The following is a 16,994-nucleotide window of genomic DNA, read 5'->3' as shown; positions in this document are numbered from 1 at the left end:
TGTATAATATTTGCCTCTAAATGTCGTCAAGTGGGAGTATGAAGTAGCAGAAAACTAAAGTACTTGAATAAAGCACAAATACCCCACACTTTTGCTGAAGTAGGCTGACAGTACTTGAGTAAATATACTTAGCTACATTCCATCACTGCCAGTTGTATATTAAGTAGCTCCACTAATACAACTGCAACAGTAAATTGCTCCATCGTTAGCTTTAATAATCCAATAATACGACATAAGATGTGTGTGCATGTTAAATCCTGACACATTTACATGGTTGAAGGTTTGAATTCTTCTTTTCCACCACTGCTCTACCCTGCGCTGCGTACAACAGAAGAGGGCGCCAATACAGCACATTAGATAGATTCCAGCCATTATTACCAACAGAAGAAGAACCCACAGGAAACGCTTCCCACCGGTGACATTTCGTTGTTGCACACATTTGGAAAGTGCTGCGCCAGGAATACTCATTACTACTCAATACTCATCTCATTGTATTACAGGTGAAACAACTTACTAAATATACATATCATTTCGAGTACAGTTAGTACATGACCAGAGCAGCGCACGGTGCTCCCAGAGAAACAGAGCTGTGATACATCTTCTGTCAGAGTGGTTGTAGTTGTGTGCTGCGGCGCTGCATCATGTCAGCGGACTGCAGTTAGCTTCGCTAGCTACATCACAGTACAGCACAGACACAGCTGACTAGTTAGCGGAAAATGTTAACGACTAATCAGGCAGAGAGATAGAGTTCAAATCAGAAACACTCGAAAACGATAAACATTGAATTGTCTAGTTTATTCTTGCTTGCAAATGAAAAGTTGGCTGAGCTTGCAATGTAGCTAGTTAAGCTACAGTATTTTAGGTGTGTAATCAGTTCCAGTTTGGACTCTGCTTTAAGTCGTCGACAGCTTTAGAATCTCAGTTTAGTCTGTACACGATTGAGTGGCTTAAATTTCTCATTTAAAAATATAATTATTACTTCAGTATTTAACTGGTAGTCACTTCCCAGTCACTTTATGTAATGTCACATGGGGCCAGTTCATGTGTTCACTGCTGGGTTCACACCTACTTAGTAGACACTAAGATGATATGTTGTCCAGACACACAGAGCAGGATGACAACATAGTCTGCAACTAATAAAACTATTACAAGCTGTAACTTGAAAGTGTTCAGAACCCGGTGAAAAACAGGCCCAAAGATAAAAGATCATTGAATGTAACATTACAGCGGCTTATGATGAGGTTGGAAAGAGAGCCAAAATGCCAAACTCCACAAGAAATTCCTTACATTTTAGTGTCGGGGAACATCCTCAGTCTCAGAAGGGTCTTTGGTTGTTAAAGGTTGTTAATCTCTCACACTTTATTTGATGGAAACCCTTTCTTTATTCAGCTGTGATGGCCAAACTCCAGGGCTTTGACTTCTGGAGGAGGACCCTGAAAGAAGCACGCTTTGTGGTGGCTCCCATGGTGGACCAGAGCGAGCTGGCCTGGCGCCTGCTGAGCCGCCGGCATGGTGCTCAGCTGTGCTACACCCCCATGCTGCATGCTCAGGTGTTTGTTCGTGATGCCAACTACAGGAGGGAGAACCTTTACAATGAGGTGTGTGAAGAGGACAGACCTCTCATCACACAGGTGAGGATCCACACAGGCAGAGTCATCCACAGACTGTTAATGAGGCCAGACTGTAGTAATGCTGGAAGTTCCCCAGCATGTCTATTATCTTGTGCAGTCACAAGGCAAGTTATGTGAATTCACACCGTACATTAGCATTATTCCACATGTAGTGTGTGTATCACAGTGTTGCATTCCCTGTGTGTCAGTTTTGTGCCAATGATCCAGAGGTGTTCGTTCAGGCGGCTCTGCTGGCCCAGGACCACTGCGATGCTATCGACCTCAACCTGGGCTGTCCGCAGATGATTGCTAAGAGAGGTACGCACACTTCTTTGAGAAATGAACCCTGACTTTGGTAACTCACAGTGTTTGTATTAAAAAAGAAACTGACCTTGCAGATGGCCAGGTGAAAAGAAACTAACCTGCCTTGATGCTTGCTTCTAAGGGCACTATGGAGTTTTCCTACAAGACGAATGGGAGCTGTTAGAGAAAATGAGTAAGTTTAATTCATTGTACAACTCTGGGATTAAATTGTCAATTCCAAAACACTTTTCACATTTCTTGCATCAGTGTATTGCCACTCGATCCCAGTTTTTTGCCTAATGTTTCATTCTGATGTTTAGCAACATAATCACAGTAGAACCGTCTCAAACACAATCAAAATTTGCCCTCTTGTGTTACAGTCAGGTTAGCCAATGAAAAGCTCTCTGTGCCCATCACGTGTAAGATCCGTGTGTTCAAGGAGATGGAAAAGACAATCCGCTATGCCCAGATGCTGGAGAAAGCTGGGTGTCAGGTATGATCACATTGATTTAATTTCAGAATCCACTGCTTCTCGGCTGAGCTGAAACAGAGGTTGACCCATTCATTGAAATATTGTAAAATATTAAGCTATTTTTAAGTTCAGAGTATGTATTTATATTTTTCCCTAAATTCTGCCTTTAATGCAGTTTTGGGAAACACTACAAAAGATCTTGAATTTGGTTTTGTCCCATCTCTCCTCAGCTGTTGACGGTACACGGCAGAACCAAAGACCAGAAAGGAGCCATGACAGGCATCGCCAGCTGGGAGCACATCAAGGCAGTACGGTGAGTTACAGGCACTGTGTTTTAATCCTTCACACAAACAATTGTCGGGCTCTTCCAATGGTCTCAGTTAATAATTACAGCTCCTTTATGCTTTATTTTTGATATTAAAACAAAATCAAAAGACTCATAATCCTCAACATTCACCTCATCCTGGAACACAACATATTTTCATATGTTTGTCTTGTGTTTTGCTACAGGAAGGCAGTAAATATTCCAGTGTTTGCAAATGGCAACATTCAGCACCTGAGTGATGTGGAGCGCTGCATTCAGGAGACGGGAGTACAGGGAGTTATGAGTGCAGGTTAAGAAGACACTGTCTCATTTTGTTTTTGTTAATTACATTAATTTCTCCTTGGTTTTAAAAGATTATATATGAAGTGCATTCCTGCTCAGGATATGCATTGTTTTGAAACTGAATTATGTGTGCTTTATTATTTTCAGAGGGGAACCTCCACAACCCTGCACTGTTTGAGGGATGCAGCCCCCCAGTGTGGGAGATGGCGGAGGAATATCTAGAGGTGGTGAAGCAACATCCCCCTTGCACCCTGTCATATGTACGAGCCCACCTCTTCAAGCTCTGGCACCACACGTATGTCCCCCTCTGTGTGTGTGTGTGTGTGTGTGTGTGTGTGTGTGTGTGTGTGTGTGTGTGTGTGTGTGTGTGTGTGTATGTGTGTGTGTGTGTGTGTGTGTGTGTGTGTGTGTGTGTGTGTAAACATAAGCATTGAATAGAAGACAAAATGTCTTGTTTCTCAATAAAAGCCATCCAACTTATTCAGCAGTTGAGTGCTTTGAACGTAAAATAGTAGCAGTTGGAAGTGTTTGGTTGGCATGAGAAATAAATTAATCCAGCTTGATTACATGCTGCAGTGTTTCCTGTAAATCCCTTGTGTGTTTGTGTGTGAAGGCAGTTTCAATCCAGCAAGGAAATGGGGACTGCCACTAGTGTTAAAATCTACTGTATGTAAAATTAATGACAGTCTCACAATGGTATCGCAGTATCACAAATACGGCGTATCGTTAGATCCCAGCTCTTAATTTACAATGCTCACTGTGTAACGCAGGGACCAGTATTCACTCCATACAAAGACAGCATGTGCGTCTGTGAATGCATACATTTCTAGTCCTTGAATATCATCTCAACTCCACTTTTTAAAAAGGAATATTCATATTCACACAGTCTACATCAATATGGAGTTTTCCTGTGATACATGCTGCAGTTGTGGCTATTCAGAAAACATTTCTGATCAATATAAATGTGGAGATAGTTTAATGTGGAATGTCTTGTCACTCAGATTATACATCATGTAATGTGGCTGTGCAGTAGCTGTACCTCTTGACCCTTGCAGCTGTGTGTGTGTGTGTGTCTGTCTGTAGGCTACAGATTCACCAGGACCTGAGGGAGGACTTGGCCAAGGTGAAGAACCTTGCGGGTTTGGCCGATGTCAGCAAACAGCTAAGGCTGCGCTGTCAGGTAACAACAAACAGCAGATGCAAAGATGCACCAGCGTCAATAACACTTTGTCTTATTTCATAAATTGAGTGTAAATGGTGAAATCAGTGTAAACAGTGTTCACACAGCTGTTAAATGGTGGCAGGTAAGACGCACTATAGACACAGAAGCAGACAGGCTGCCACAAACTGACACTTTTTACAAGGAAACAAACAACTTCATGTTTTGATTTAATGCTGAATTTACAAGAAGGCACCAATGATTTAGAATTTGTCGGAGCCGTTTCACAAAGTTTAAGTTTCTCCTCAATCAACAACTCTTAAAATCAGATGATTTGTAAAGAGACTCTGGTGATATTGTAGTTACTAGTTAAATGGTTGGATCAGTTGAAACAGACAGTGTGTTCACAAACAGTTGCTGCCATCATTGGCAGGTTCAGACAGCCCAAACATGTCATTTACAGTGAAGCACACAGAGATCAGACAATGTGATCCATTCTGCCTGTTGTTGTGGCTTCTTCATCGTGTTTCACAGAGGACATCATTTGAGTAGGTGGGCCATCGATGTGGTCCAGGACACGTGTGTACACACTGCTAAAAGAATGTGGTCACGTGGCCCAGACCAACTCTGAACGTGGTCTGAGAGCTTTCTGGTATCTTTAAAAAACAGGAAGAGGTAGAGTTATTGTAGTATTGTTCTTTCCACTTACTGGAACATATTCTTTTACTGTGTATCTTACATTAACACGCATTATTCCCTTATACAAATAAATTATCTGGATGCAGACTGCATGTCAAACCAGGTGGAAATTAGGTATTGGACCATCTGTTCAACACATGACAAACACATTAGATCCTCTAGATGGCAGTGTCCACTAAAATCCTTTAGATCCAGTGAGTCAGAGTGACATCAAGCCATTTATTGAGTGTAACTGGGACCAGGCATGGGTGTGTAGATGGTGGACACAATATACTTACTCAAACATGCAGACTGGAGTACTTGCAGGATGAAGGAGACCTGCTGTAGACAGTCCTCTGTACCAGTAGCTGTACTGTATGTGTGTGTGTACAGGAGGAGATAGCCAAAGGAAAGGATGTGGAAGAGAAGGAGAGCGGCCTGCCATTCCCCCACTGGATCTGCCAGCCATATGTCAGACCAGCGTGAGTCACAACCTCTGTTGTTTTTCTCTCTAATCTTTCCACTGAGATAGTTTCAGATCATTCTCATACATCGATACAGTAAATGTCAACTCCACAGCAATGTAATCTACGATCTTGGATAGTGAGGTCTAATGGAGAGATGTGTCACAGCATGCAGGAAAATAAACTGCCACACGGTATTTCTTAGCCGAATACCCAATAACTGAACTGTGATTGACACTAGTGAAGATGGAAAAAATTCCCTCACGTAGTAATGTTACTGACTATGCCTTGCAGGCCAAAGGAGCCAGTTGCTAACGGTAACAGCCAGGGTTCAGAGGTGAAGAAGACAGTGTGTCAGAAGAGGGCACTGGAGGACTTGGACGGAACAGCCGACACACTCTCCAAAAACAAGCAGAAGAAGAGATCCCGAAACCCCAACAAGAACTTCTGTCCCGAGCAGAAACGTGAGTCCAGCAGACTTCTTCCTTTGAACCATTCAAGTAGGTACTACTGAGATCTCACGGTGCCCCTTGTCTTTCTCCCACAGCCAAGTACATCAAGTGTGAACAGTGTGGGAACCCAAAGGTAATTGATTTAAGATTTATTAACGGTGACTGAAGAACCCAAATAGTGTTGATGCACACATACATTCATGATGAAAAGTTTACATACACTCAAAAAGAACATATCATGGCAGTCTTCCAGTTCCGGTGATTTCTACACCTCACAATTTTCTGTAATGGAATGAGTGGAACACAAACTCTTGACCACCCTGACCAGTTTTCTCTCAGCAGCAGGTGATAGTTTGTGTCTTCTGATCGTGGCAGTTGTTTGCACAGTTGATCTTGGGACCTGTAACTGCTTTAAAATGGCTCCAAGTGACTTTCCTGACGTGTTCAAATCAATAATGCGTTCTGTCAGATCAATGCTGAACTCCTTAGACTTACTGACTTAGACTAGTTCATTACTGAACTAAACTTCATGAATGTTTTTTGTGACAGAGTAGTTTGTGTTCCACTCATTCCAGCACAGAAAAGGAAGAGGTGTAGAAGTCATTGGAAATGAAGACTGCCATGATATAGATACTTTTGATGACTAGAAACTTTTGACCGCGACTGTTAGCGTCAGTCAGTTGTCATCACTGACTCAAGCAGATGTCGATGTAAAACCAATGAAAATAGGAAGCTGTAATGAGACTTTTGTCAAATAAAGTCATAGAAATCAAAGAGGAGTTCCATTGCAAATGTTCTTCACAGGAAATTCTCTGTTTGTTGCTTTCTGCTTCGTTCAACTTTATTTTTCTCTGCAGGGAAATAAATGTGTCTTCAACCTGTGTCGAGGCTGCTGTAAGAAGAAGGCCTACAAGGAGGTGGCAGACTGTCCAAGTCAGTACACACACACACACACACACACACACACACACACACACACACACACTGTACATTTTTTTTACAGAATTATGTGTACATCCAGGCTATAAATCCCTCATAGAGATCAAGAGATTTCACTTTTAGTGCTGGTTTTTACCTCATTTTCAGGGTGTCTCAGTTGCAGTTGTTTAATCATCACCACTGTTTGATTGACACCCGGAGACAAACTGAATGAAACAGGCAAACTTAGGCTTGACATAGCAGAGTTCATTTGAACTGAAACAAACAGGCTAGATGTGACAGCATGCTAAGTAAGCAGTTTGAGACGTAACCTGGAGTGTGCTTTGTTATATTTTGCAGACTTAATCAGTAAGCTGAAAAAGGAACAAATCAATACTGAAAGTAATCTGTATGTTCTTTGGTTAACAGGCCACGGGCTGAGGTTTAAGACCAAGGCAGAGAAACAGAAAGCGGAGCAAGACGAGAAGAAGGAGGACTCTGCGACAGAGACGGCGAAGAGCAGCAGCTCTCCTCAGCCTCTCCTAGATCCAAGGACAGAGCTGCAGGAACAATCCAAGACACAGCTGCCGCGATGAGCACGACTATGGCTGTTTCTACATGCACACACCATACTCGCATCACCTTTGAGTGTTTACACAACATTTCAGTCACAACATGTTCATCACAGCTGTTGTGTGGTTGATTTATTTTGGCTGGCCTGTTTATTCTGGCAGCTGAGCGATACAATAAGAGCCTTCAGGTTAAAGTTGGTGTGTGTATGTAGAGGTGGCCAGTGATCAGTCAGGACATACAGCTGCTGAGTAACCTCCAGGAGGAGACTGATGGTGGAGTGTGGATGGACTCTGATCAGCGAACCAAATCCATAAAGTAACAGTTTTCAGGATGATGATTGGCTCATCAGTTTTCTTTCTTTTTTTCCCCCCCTTCTTTTTTTTTTTTCTCTGTCGGGACAAAAGTGTAAGTTTTTCTAACTCCATCTTCTTATATTTTTAAGACAAAGATTTTATGAGGAGTTTGTACATTATTTTATGCAAAGTTGTTACTGAGCCACCAAAGTAAAAAGATCCAGTAACTTCCAGATTCATGGAGCAAATAGCTCGTCCTTACAGGTTTTATTTCTGTCATTTAAGGTCAAGAATGTGGTTGCATTTTAACTCCTAAGTTAACCTATTTATTTCGGGTAAAGGTTTGCCCTTGTGTATGTGCCTTTTAATGAGAAGTACCACTGCCTATCCAGATATGAACTTGAGCTCATGAGGGAGAAAAAAAGGGTAAAAGGTATCACATTGGTGCTCCATCTGCTCTTGTCTAAGACTTGCTCAGTGACAACACAATCCAACAGAAATGTATTTGAAGGTGCTACCTGTATATGTAATTGTGATTACAGTGTACAAAGAAACACTGTGACATTTTGGGAAAGATGTTTTTTCGTCACTAAGGTAAATAAGAAGCCGTTTATCAAATTCATCTCTGGAAGCATTTAGTCCAGCTAAGCATAAAGATTAGAAGCTAGCCTTACTTCAACAAAAGACAAAAAACAGCAGACATCTTGTGACACAGATGGCCGTTGGCTGTGCTGATGACTAGGATGCTTGAGACAACATGTATACAAGAACAAAAATGCTGTGGAGACTTTTCTTTTGGTTTTTGATAGAAGAGTCTTCCTGTGAAGATCGCTGAAAAATGTCCATTTTCTCAACTGAAATTCAAAGACGGGTAACTGATGTTAATCCTCTCATCTGACTTAAAGCCCTGGCAAACATTTTTTAAAAACATATTTATTCACAAGTATTAAGTATTCTTGACAAAATGAGCAACAGTCATCTTTGTAAGAAAATTCTCTGTAGGTATAATTTATCCCAAACTAAACACTCTTACTGTGTGAGTGTGATCTGATCAGATGTGAATGAAGATGCCAACAACTGTCATCAGATACCTATGTAGATGTTGATAATCCTGATTGGTGCACAGATGTAGATGAAGTCAGCTTTTTATATCGTCTCTCCACCTACATTACACCGGTGAAAAGAGCACTGACATACATGAATACAGAAATCTCTTGTGTAATAACCTTTAACTTGTCCAGCTGTGGCAGAAACTTCAGAGGATATGTTTTCAGGTGCTTTAAAGTAAATCAAACCCCAAAATGTTGGCTTTATCGATAAATTGTTAACACAGTAAAAAATGTTTACTGAAAAATACATCTGGTAGCCCTTAGCAACCTTCATGAATTGTCTTGTTTTTATTGATGACAAATACAGAAGACACAAGCCTGGATTTTTCACTTCATTCAAGTTGGTTTAACATTTCTCCTTCAATGAGTCCTTCAGCTCAATCCTGCCAGGGTGCAGGATCAGCAGCTGGATCATGACAAAACCCCTTTAGGATGAGGTGAGGTGAGGTGGGCCATCTCACCTGAAACAAAGGCCACATCATAAACGGTCCATTTCGAATGATAAGATATCATGTATTTAAGGAGTGTTAAGAAAAAGTCATATGTGTGTGACGTAGGTTACCACCTCAGCTGCTTTTTTCCCTGTGCGGCTATGAATTCATTTTCATTATGTCAGCTCCTTTTTGTAGAGGCACTACTAGAGCGATCTGATCATGCTTTTCAGAACAAAACATGTTCAAGAACATGTTGTCAAGCTGCAGTTTGTAAATATATGATTTCCATAGCAATTAGTAAAATGGCCATTAAAGTAAAATTTGATACGGAAAAATTTAACAGTAAAATAAATCTACATTTTTTGTTTTGGGTACGAAACAGAAACCCCAATAACCTAATTACCTAAAGAACATACACAGAACTCTCCATGACTTTATTTCAAATTAAGAGCATGTGTGTATCATAGATCAAACACATTTTTGTGTATGTCCAAAGACTAAAGATAGCGAAGTGACTAGCATGCAACATAAAGAATATGATCTCAATTGAAAAACTAAAAAAAGAAAACTAAAACTAATGAATACATAGTTAAATAACTAAACACTGACAATTCAATTGTGTGAACTCATTGCAACTGTGTCCACTTTGAATGGTCTTAAATAACCTCCAGTTTAACATCAATTCATGACAACACATTTGGAACACAGCTCTTTGCTCGACTGACTGACTGTGATGTTTTCACCATTTCACCAAGCATTAATAAATTATACAGATATTAAACTGCTCCACCGAAACATTTTTATCAGTTTGATGAACTTACCTCTGGAGAAAAGCAAGTATTGGCAGCAGTCTGGTTAAACATCAGTAGCATGCATGGCTGCGAGTTTCGTATTCTCACACATAGCAGAGCCTTTATGTTGAACATGTACTATCACCGTTTGATTTATCTAAATGTGGAAGTCATGCTGTTTAAGCGTATTCAAAGTGCAGCTTTTTAAAAAATGACACACTGACAGCCAGACTAAAAAAACAAACAACTAAACTGAAAAAATAAAATGAACACAGAGAAGTCGTTCCTGTCATGTCTCTGGATGGATGAATGGTGGACAGCCCACAGCACTCACCGACTTCCCTGCCAGTGTGCCCACAACATCAGCGGCCAAAGCCTGCATTTCAAACTGAAGCCAAGGAGTGCGAAAGACATGGCTGTTTACCAGGCAGTCAGAATAGAAGGGGGTACTACTGAGTTGCATTGTGTTGAATGGAAGATCCAACATTTTTGGAACTTAATCCATACTAAAGACCAAAAGTCAGGTCATCTTGGCCTCTACTAATTTGGCCCCAAACTTTGTATAAGTATACAATTAAATAATTGGAGTACCCTTTGGATGCAACTTTTAATTTGCCTGCAGTAGACCCACAAATCACACAAAATGCCAATTTCTACATAATGATGGCTGCATTGGATTCTTAAGGTGATGGGAAAGAGGCAAGGACACTTGCGTGACAGGAAGGCCCAGTGTGTAGCCTATATTCTGTGTTTATGAATGATAATGTCGGTTCTTGAAACATGTGGTCTCTCTAATAATAGAATGACATGCAGTTGTGCCTGTGCTGACCGAGATTTTTTTCAAAAGATGGAGTGACTAAAACTGATGCTTCAAAGCTTTTATTGCAAAGGATTACGTTGAACAAACCAGAGTACATGTTAAACCAGCATAAAGGAAACATGGACTGACAGTTCAACTATAGAGAGTAAGGCAGGTTGGAAGGTGAGTAGACTGGACAGCTTTAGCTTCTTGGAAGTTTAGACCTCAGCAGAGGTTTCCTCGCCGCGGGGGATGTTTTCATTGATGAATCTCAGATACTGGGACACCTTGGCAAAGACGCTAGGCTGGCCTGCGAGACCACAGCCGTTGGGACTCCCATAACTCAAAATTCCCACCTGCACGAGATCACTGGCTCCACGACACATCAGCGGGCCGCCGTTATCCCCCTTTGGAAGCACAAAAAACACATACACACTCATTCTGTAAATCTTTACACTTTGTGTAACATTTTTTTTTTTACAGGTCTGGAAATGTCATGGTAAGTGTGAAGTATAACCAACCAACATATCCAAACATTCTTTGAAATTACCCCCAAATTACTAACAGTTTCCTCAACATGTATTTAAAAATCACCACAGCATGATTTCATAATCATATTTTCCAATAAGCAGTTAATAAATAGCTGTAATATATTTCCAGAAAAAACTTCCAACTGATTTCTGCTAAACAACTGATCATGACATTTTAATTTCTAGTTTCTAGAAATTGTGGTCACAAATCATATGAAGAGTGACATTTAACTTGAGTGGTTTAAAGACATTATTAGGCCTTAGTAGGCAATTAAGGAATTCAAAAATTAAAATGTGAAACTAGTCACTAAATTGTTGATTATAAAGTTGTATCTGTGGGTAATTAGTACCAGTAGATTCTTGGGCAAACTGTTCCAAAGTTGGACTGATCTGTTGAAATGATACAAATTGGTGAAAAAATAAAATAAAACTAAATTGTTGTGGGCACATTTCAAAGAAGATGTTGCTCGGTAATTACCGCCGACTTACCATTAAATTTGCAGACCTGTAAAATGAAGTGTCAGCACACTTTGCATTGTTCCTTGCTTATTTCAACTTTTGAGTTGACACAGTACAAAACTATGGTAGTTTTGGATGAGATTGTCAATGGTTGGGATGGGTATACTGTCAATACTGTCATTTTAGTACTCAAGTACTCAGATCCTGAAGCAAAAGTACAAAAGTATCAGCAAAGTATCAGCAGAATGTTTTCAAAGTGTAACAGTGCTCATTCTGTGGTCCTGTAACCTGGAATTTTCGAATTATAAAACAGGCCTTGTTGTTATATACATACTGTGAAAGTATGAAAATGCCCGTTCCACTTAAACATTTTCACAGCCTGTACTCAGAGACTGTGCCTCCAAACGAGCCGGCAGGACTTTTGGAAGGTTGTGATGTCACACCTAAACAGTCGCCGCCCTAAGCCACGGTTGCAAAAATACCGACAGAGCTGATCCGGAAACATGGTGGGCTGTATGTGCTAAAGCCTGTAATTGCTCACCAATCAGAGCAGAGCAGGGGGACCTTAAAGGGACAGGAGCTAATATCAGCGAGCCGGACAGAGGAAGAATAGAGGTGCTGCAGCAGCAGACAGTACGAGAATAATGTGTTTTCTGATCATTAAGACAAGGAGACAATTTAAAAAAACATTTAACCTGGAAAATGAGCATTATATGGGTCCTTTAATACTGTTATTGTTGTAAAATTATGCTACTAAAGGTGGAGCTGATTTTAAAGCTGCTGTAAGTGATTTTTTAAAATGAATTAAAATAAGCATTAAAAAGCTCTATACTCAAACAGTAATCTGGTAAGATTGATGGTCGGTAACCCATGTCTCTCCTCCCCCTACCCATGTAGTAAAAGTGTAAAGACATTTTTCTGGTATCCCTGCCCACTTTATCCAATCAGGACAGAGGACAGAAGAGCAGGATCCTCCTGTTTGTAGGCCAGTGCCTCCCAAAGAAGGGGTCATGTGCCCCTCAAAGATAACTAAATTTATATTTCACTTTCAACTCACTTTGCAGCCGTCTTTCCTTACAGCCCCTGCACACAGCATGTCATCAGTCAGCTCAGGATGCGTTGCCTTGCACACATTCTGAGGGACGATGGGAATCTTCAGCTCCTGGAGGGTTTCGGGATCCGGCAGTGGAACTGCATCGACACAGACACACAGAATGAGTGCAAACGACGAGGTGGTATGTTTATCTGCATGTAGATTAGCGGCCAGCATTAGTTCCGAATTTATGGCTGGAAGTCTTCGAGTTTAATGGAACACACTAAGATCATCTCGTTGGTAAACCAAGCCTTGAGCGAAGCTACCATATTATCTTGTGGAACTACTGTAAATTTGACAGATTGATAAGAGGAGTGATACCAAGTCTGTCTGTACAATAAAAATGAGGCTAAACCACCAGCTGGTTAGCTTAGCTTAGCACAAAGACTGGAAACAGGGGTAAACAAGTAGCCTGGTTGTGTCCAAAGTTAACAAAATCACTGCAGCATCTCTGTGACTAATGAACACATTATGTGTTGTTTGCACCCCTCCAGTCTAGCTGTCCTGCTGTTCCTTAACTGTGATGTTTGAGCTTCCCTGTGCAGAATGAGCTTGTTTTCCACATTTACCTGTTGAAGGGGGAAGTTTCTTCTGTGATGAAAACATCAGTGTATTCATAGTAACTAGATTTTTCAATGTGATGTCATTTAAAGAATTTGTAATGAGGTACTGTGAATGATCACACATAAGCACTTTTTAGCCCAGTGGCAGGTGGCCTTTATTTGGGCTTATATCACAGACACACCTTCATTACTAATTTCCACTGTTACCTAGTCTATGCAAACTTGCAAAACCTCAAATGCACTCAGGGGCCTAATTTTATACTGATCAAAATAAATATATTTGTATGTAGTCTTTGTAGGTATTTATTTAGTTAACTAAATATACTTTTTTACGTTTGCTCCCTCCTGTATGATGTTATTTCACGTAGTAGTAAGTGAAGCCCAATTTCAAGGTGATTTTCTTTTGAGGTGTTAATTGCTTGTTAATGTATATCAACAGCAATGACATTAACAAAAAAGAAATCCTGAGCAGCAGAGTGGTGAGTCTGACTCTGTTGTTGTACTGATGCAATTAGTGCTGTGGGAGTGTACGATATACTAAATCTAGCAGTGTGTGAGCAGTTGTAGTAGGCTACAGGTAATTCCACTTTCCACAGTGTTTTTTTTCTTCAGTCTTTATTTTGTTTGTGCAGGCCACGCCTCTGGCTGTTTGCTGAATACCAGCTTTGATATGAGAATTTAGTTATAAGCAGGTGTTGATTTCCAGAACTATCTCCCTGAAAGAACATTTAAATACATTTGTGGAGAATATGATAAAAAAACCTAATTCAACAAATGAATTAATTAAAATATCTAATTCAACAAATGCATTGATATGTGTATGTGTTTTCATTTGTCATTTTACAGTGTGCACACATTATAGACTGCTTTATGTGCAGAACTTACCATTATCCTCAATGTACCCCCAGCCGGCGATCCAACACTCAGATGATGAATCGAAGATGTCATTGGCGCTGGGCAGATTCACATTTGTAACCTCTGCCCAGGATTCTATCTTTGTCTTCAGCTTCACCAGGGCGATGTCGTTCTGATAGGTACCACCCGAGGAGAGGTAGCCAGGGTGAGTAATGATTTGGCTTATGCCCTTGTAACGGCCACGAAACGTTTTAAGGTTGTATGAGCCGACCCAAGCCATTGATCGTTCCTTACTAGGGTCATGCTGTCTGGCAACACAAACACACTCATTTAAGTTTTTTCCTGCATTTACACATGACACATTACTACACATTAGTATTCTAACATGGGAGGTCGAGTGGGACATCAGTTAAAGACGGATGTTTCAGCATAAAAGCACATAAGCTTTGCCATGTTTTACTATTTGACTGGAGAGGACCAATATAGATTTTTAAATGTTGAATTCCTGACACAGTACTACTTGTTATTACCAGCTGTCAAACGCTAGCCAAGCTCCAAACAGCAGACAGACACAGCTGGAGACCAGCTGGTGAAGGTAGTGAAAGCACTCCTCTCTAACGCTACTCGGAGTATTAGTTACTTTTTGATGTTTAATGATTATCAATAGCAGGCGTTCAATCGAGGAGCTTTCTGTTGCTCCAAATCTTCAGTCTTAAATTAGTACAGCTCTTGCTCTGCTCTGCTCAGTGTTCATGCTCACCTCTCCAGACCTTTTGGGGGGTTTTGTCGGTATGTCAGGGTTTTGATTGGCCCATACTGCAACATTTGACACAGCTGACCAAGCATTGGCTTGGCACATTGGGTACAGTTTCAGAATGATTTTAGTCCTATCTCTCTAAAAGGACATTCTTCGTGGCGATTGGTGGTTTAAGATCCTCCACCGACCATTTCTTTAAATTTGTCCTGAACATCCCAGAGACCTTAAGGGAAACTTAGAAACATGTATTCCAACTAAGTAAGCCAACTGGGTTTTCTGCCTCTCCCTGCACTGTATGTTATTTGTATTCTTTGCCATTCTTTATGTATTTTTCTTTTTCTTAATTGTGCAAAATAAATAAAACTAAAACTAAGTAGTTGTTGCTGAATGGTTATAGTAATCAAATTAATAACAGGAAGCAAATTTGTTAGAAGAATGAAAAATCTGTCATTTTCAGAAATTGTCCACTAGTTTTTACTTTAGTTATTAATGTAGTTCTGTCACATCTAGAAGTTATTTGGCTCTACTAAATATAGCTTCAGAGCTGAAAAACACACTTATTGGGTGAGTTGGTACAGAATGAGCCTATAATTCTGAGAGCACTTACTCATCCCAGCAGCTGGCAGAAGTCAGCACCCACTGCTGGTTGAGGACAGTGCCGCCACAGCGCCACTTGTTGGCTCTATCACGTGATGTGATGTTGAGATGGACCATCCACCGCCACTTGTTCACATCAGCGTTCTTCCCCCCAATGATAGAGCTCCTAACCTCAGCCCCAAGGAAACCTAAAAAAGCAATAAGGAAACTTAATTAGGCATTGTTAAAGGTACCCTGTGGAGGCTCTGGAACAGAGTGGGTCCACGTTTTGGTTGTCTTGTGCATGCATGCTTCATGTTTGATGGACAGACATGGGAGTGAAATCATTGTTATCATCATTAAACTTTTGGTATAAATAGAAAATAAGTGCATTTTCCAAATGCCAACTCCTTTTTTTAAATTCATCTTATAGGTCAGAACTTGACAGATCTGAGGGTTAGGGTTCAGGGACGTCGGTCACAGATGGGGGTCAGTCCACATAATGACATCATAGAAAATGGTGTACGACATGTTTTTTGTATTCATTTGACTGGAAAGGAAAACTTTGATAATAGTTTTTAGCAATAATTTACAACAATTTGAGAAAGTTTTGCACTGAGGGCAAACTTGAATACCGACATAGTGGAGGTCAAAGCAGCCACACCAGCTACTGTCAACAGCAAGGAGATGAGGAGGGAGAGAAAGTCCCCCGACTCCCTTAAAGAATCAATCACTTTTGTGAGTTGTTGAATTAGGAGAAACTTTATAAACTTTGTAAAAATGTCCAACTCCATTTTTAATCTATCTGCATTTTAAATATCAGTGATTAATATTGGATATCCACTCATTAACATTAGTTGAAAGAAAAGAAAAGAAAGAAACTTCAAAGAACTGCCAATAAAAAATATTTATAATTACAGAACAAATGAGATTCTACTGTAAGACTTGGTAAATTACCCTCCATTGAGTACAGATACATCAAAACATCAATCTTAATACTAGTATACCATTCTCAAGACAATACTACAACCAGTCAACATTTTTGTCTTCCTCACCTCCGATGTTGTGCATCAGCACCAGCACAGCAAGGAGCTTGCAGAAAGCCATGGCAGTGACGAGGTCAGGCAGTGGCTCTGTGAGGGAGCAGCTACAGGTTTATATACACAGCTGGAGAGATGAAATCCTTATCAGCACTATCACCCCTCCTTTTCCTCTCACACTATATGTGGAAAAGTACATTTACTCAAGTACTGTGAAGTACAGATCTATGATATTGGTACTATTTCAGAGAGAGAGTTACACTCTTAACTCAATGCAACTCAGAGTTTTACTACTTTAATTAATCAGTATTGCTATAAATCCATAACGTATTTGTTGGAGCTCTTTGTTGTTAGTTTTTGGTTATCATTTTTGCTCATAACAAATATATTTTTTGTTTGATTATTCTAGATAGCATTTTCTTTTACCACTTATTTGTTTCTTCTGTTTACTTACTTAGT

The 16,994-nt window shown here is 40.3% G+C and overlaps 2 protein-coding genes across 2 annotated transcripts; one reads left to right on the top strand and one right to left on the bottom strand.

Moving 5' to 3' along the window:
• Positions 1 to 404: 404 nt before the first annotated feature.
• On the top strand, positions 405 to 8,959 carry dus1l (dihydrouridine synthase 1-like). Its single transcript, XM_084371464.1, has 14 exons — positions 405 to 500; positions 1,390 to 1,631; positions 1,820 to 1,928; positions 2,056 to 2,106; positions 2,294 to 2,406; positions 2,616 to 2,698; positions 2,896 to 2,999; positions 3,140 to 3,287; positions 4,076 to 4,172; positions 5,223 to 5,311; positions 5,588 to 5,757; positions 5,841 to 5,878; positions 6,603 to 6,678; positions 7,093 to 8,959. Exons 2-14 carry the CDS (start codon positions 1,395 to 1,397, stop codon positions 7,257 to 7,259), a joined length of 1,482 nt encoding a protein of 493 aa, XP_084227590.1. The 5' UTR covers positions 405 to 500; positions 1,390 to 1,394; the 3' UTR covers positions 7,260 to 8,959.
• A 1,767-nt stretch (positions 8,960 to 10,726) lies between these two features.
• Positions 10,727 to 16,628, bottom strand: LOC311267441 (tryptase-like). The gene is made up of 5 exons (XM_084370516.1): positions 16,551 to 16,628; positions 15,527 to 15,704; positions 14,193 to 14,470; positions 12,709 to 12,842; positions 10,727 to 11,069 (listed from the first exon to the last, which is right to left on the bottom strand). The coding sequence occupies exons 1-5, from the start codon at positions 16,600 to 16,602 to the stop codon at positions 10,881 to 10,883; spliced, it is 831 nt and encodes a 276-aa protein (XP_084226642.1). The 5' UTR covers positions 16,603 to 16,628; the 3' UTR covers positions 10,727 to 10,880.
• Between the last annotated feature and the right edge of the window lie 366 nt (positions 16,629 to 16,994).

The sequence above is a fragment of the Pagrus pagrus genome (assembly GCF_965226575.1).
Source record: "Pagrus pagrus genome assembly, chromosome: 13".
Lineage (NCBI taxonomy): Eukaryota > Metazoa > Chordata > Actinopteri > Spariformes > Sparidae > Pagrus > Pagrus pagrus.
Note: the sequence above shows the minus strand (reverse complement) of the source record. Positions and strands in the feature narration are given on the sequence as shown.

Bases quoted from the DNA above. Each gene is read 5' to 3' on its own strand.
- dus1l (XM_084371464.1), top strand. From the start codon at position 1,395: ATGGCCAAACTCCAGGGCTTTGACTTCTGGAGGAGGACCCTGAAAGAA. The intron at 5,879-6,602 runs GTAATTGATTTA...TTTTCTCTGCAG, and splicing joins AACAGTGTGGGAACCCAAAG to GGAAATAAATGTGTCTTCAA. The intron at 6,679-7,092 runs GTCAGTACACAC...TTTGGTTAACAG, and splicing joins GGAGGTGGCAGACTGTCCAA to GCCACGGGCTGAGGTTTAAG.
- LOC311267441 (XM_084370516.1), bottom strand. From the start codon at position 16,602: ATGGCTTTCTGCAAGCTCCTTGCTGTGCTGGTGCTGATGCACAACATC. The intron at 14,471-15,526 runs GTAAGTGCTCTC...TTGTGTTGCCAG, and splicing joins TCTGCCAGCTGCTGGGATGA to ACAGCATGACCCTAGTAAGG. The intron at 11,070-12,708 runs GTGAGTTGAAAG...GTGCTTCCAAAG, and splicing joins TAAGGAAAGACGGCTGCAAA to GGGGATAACGGCGGCCCGCT.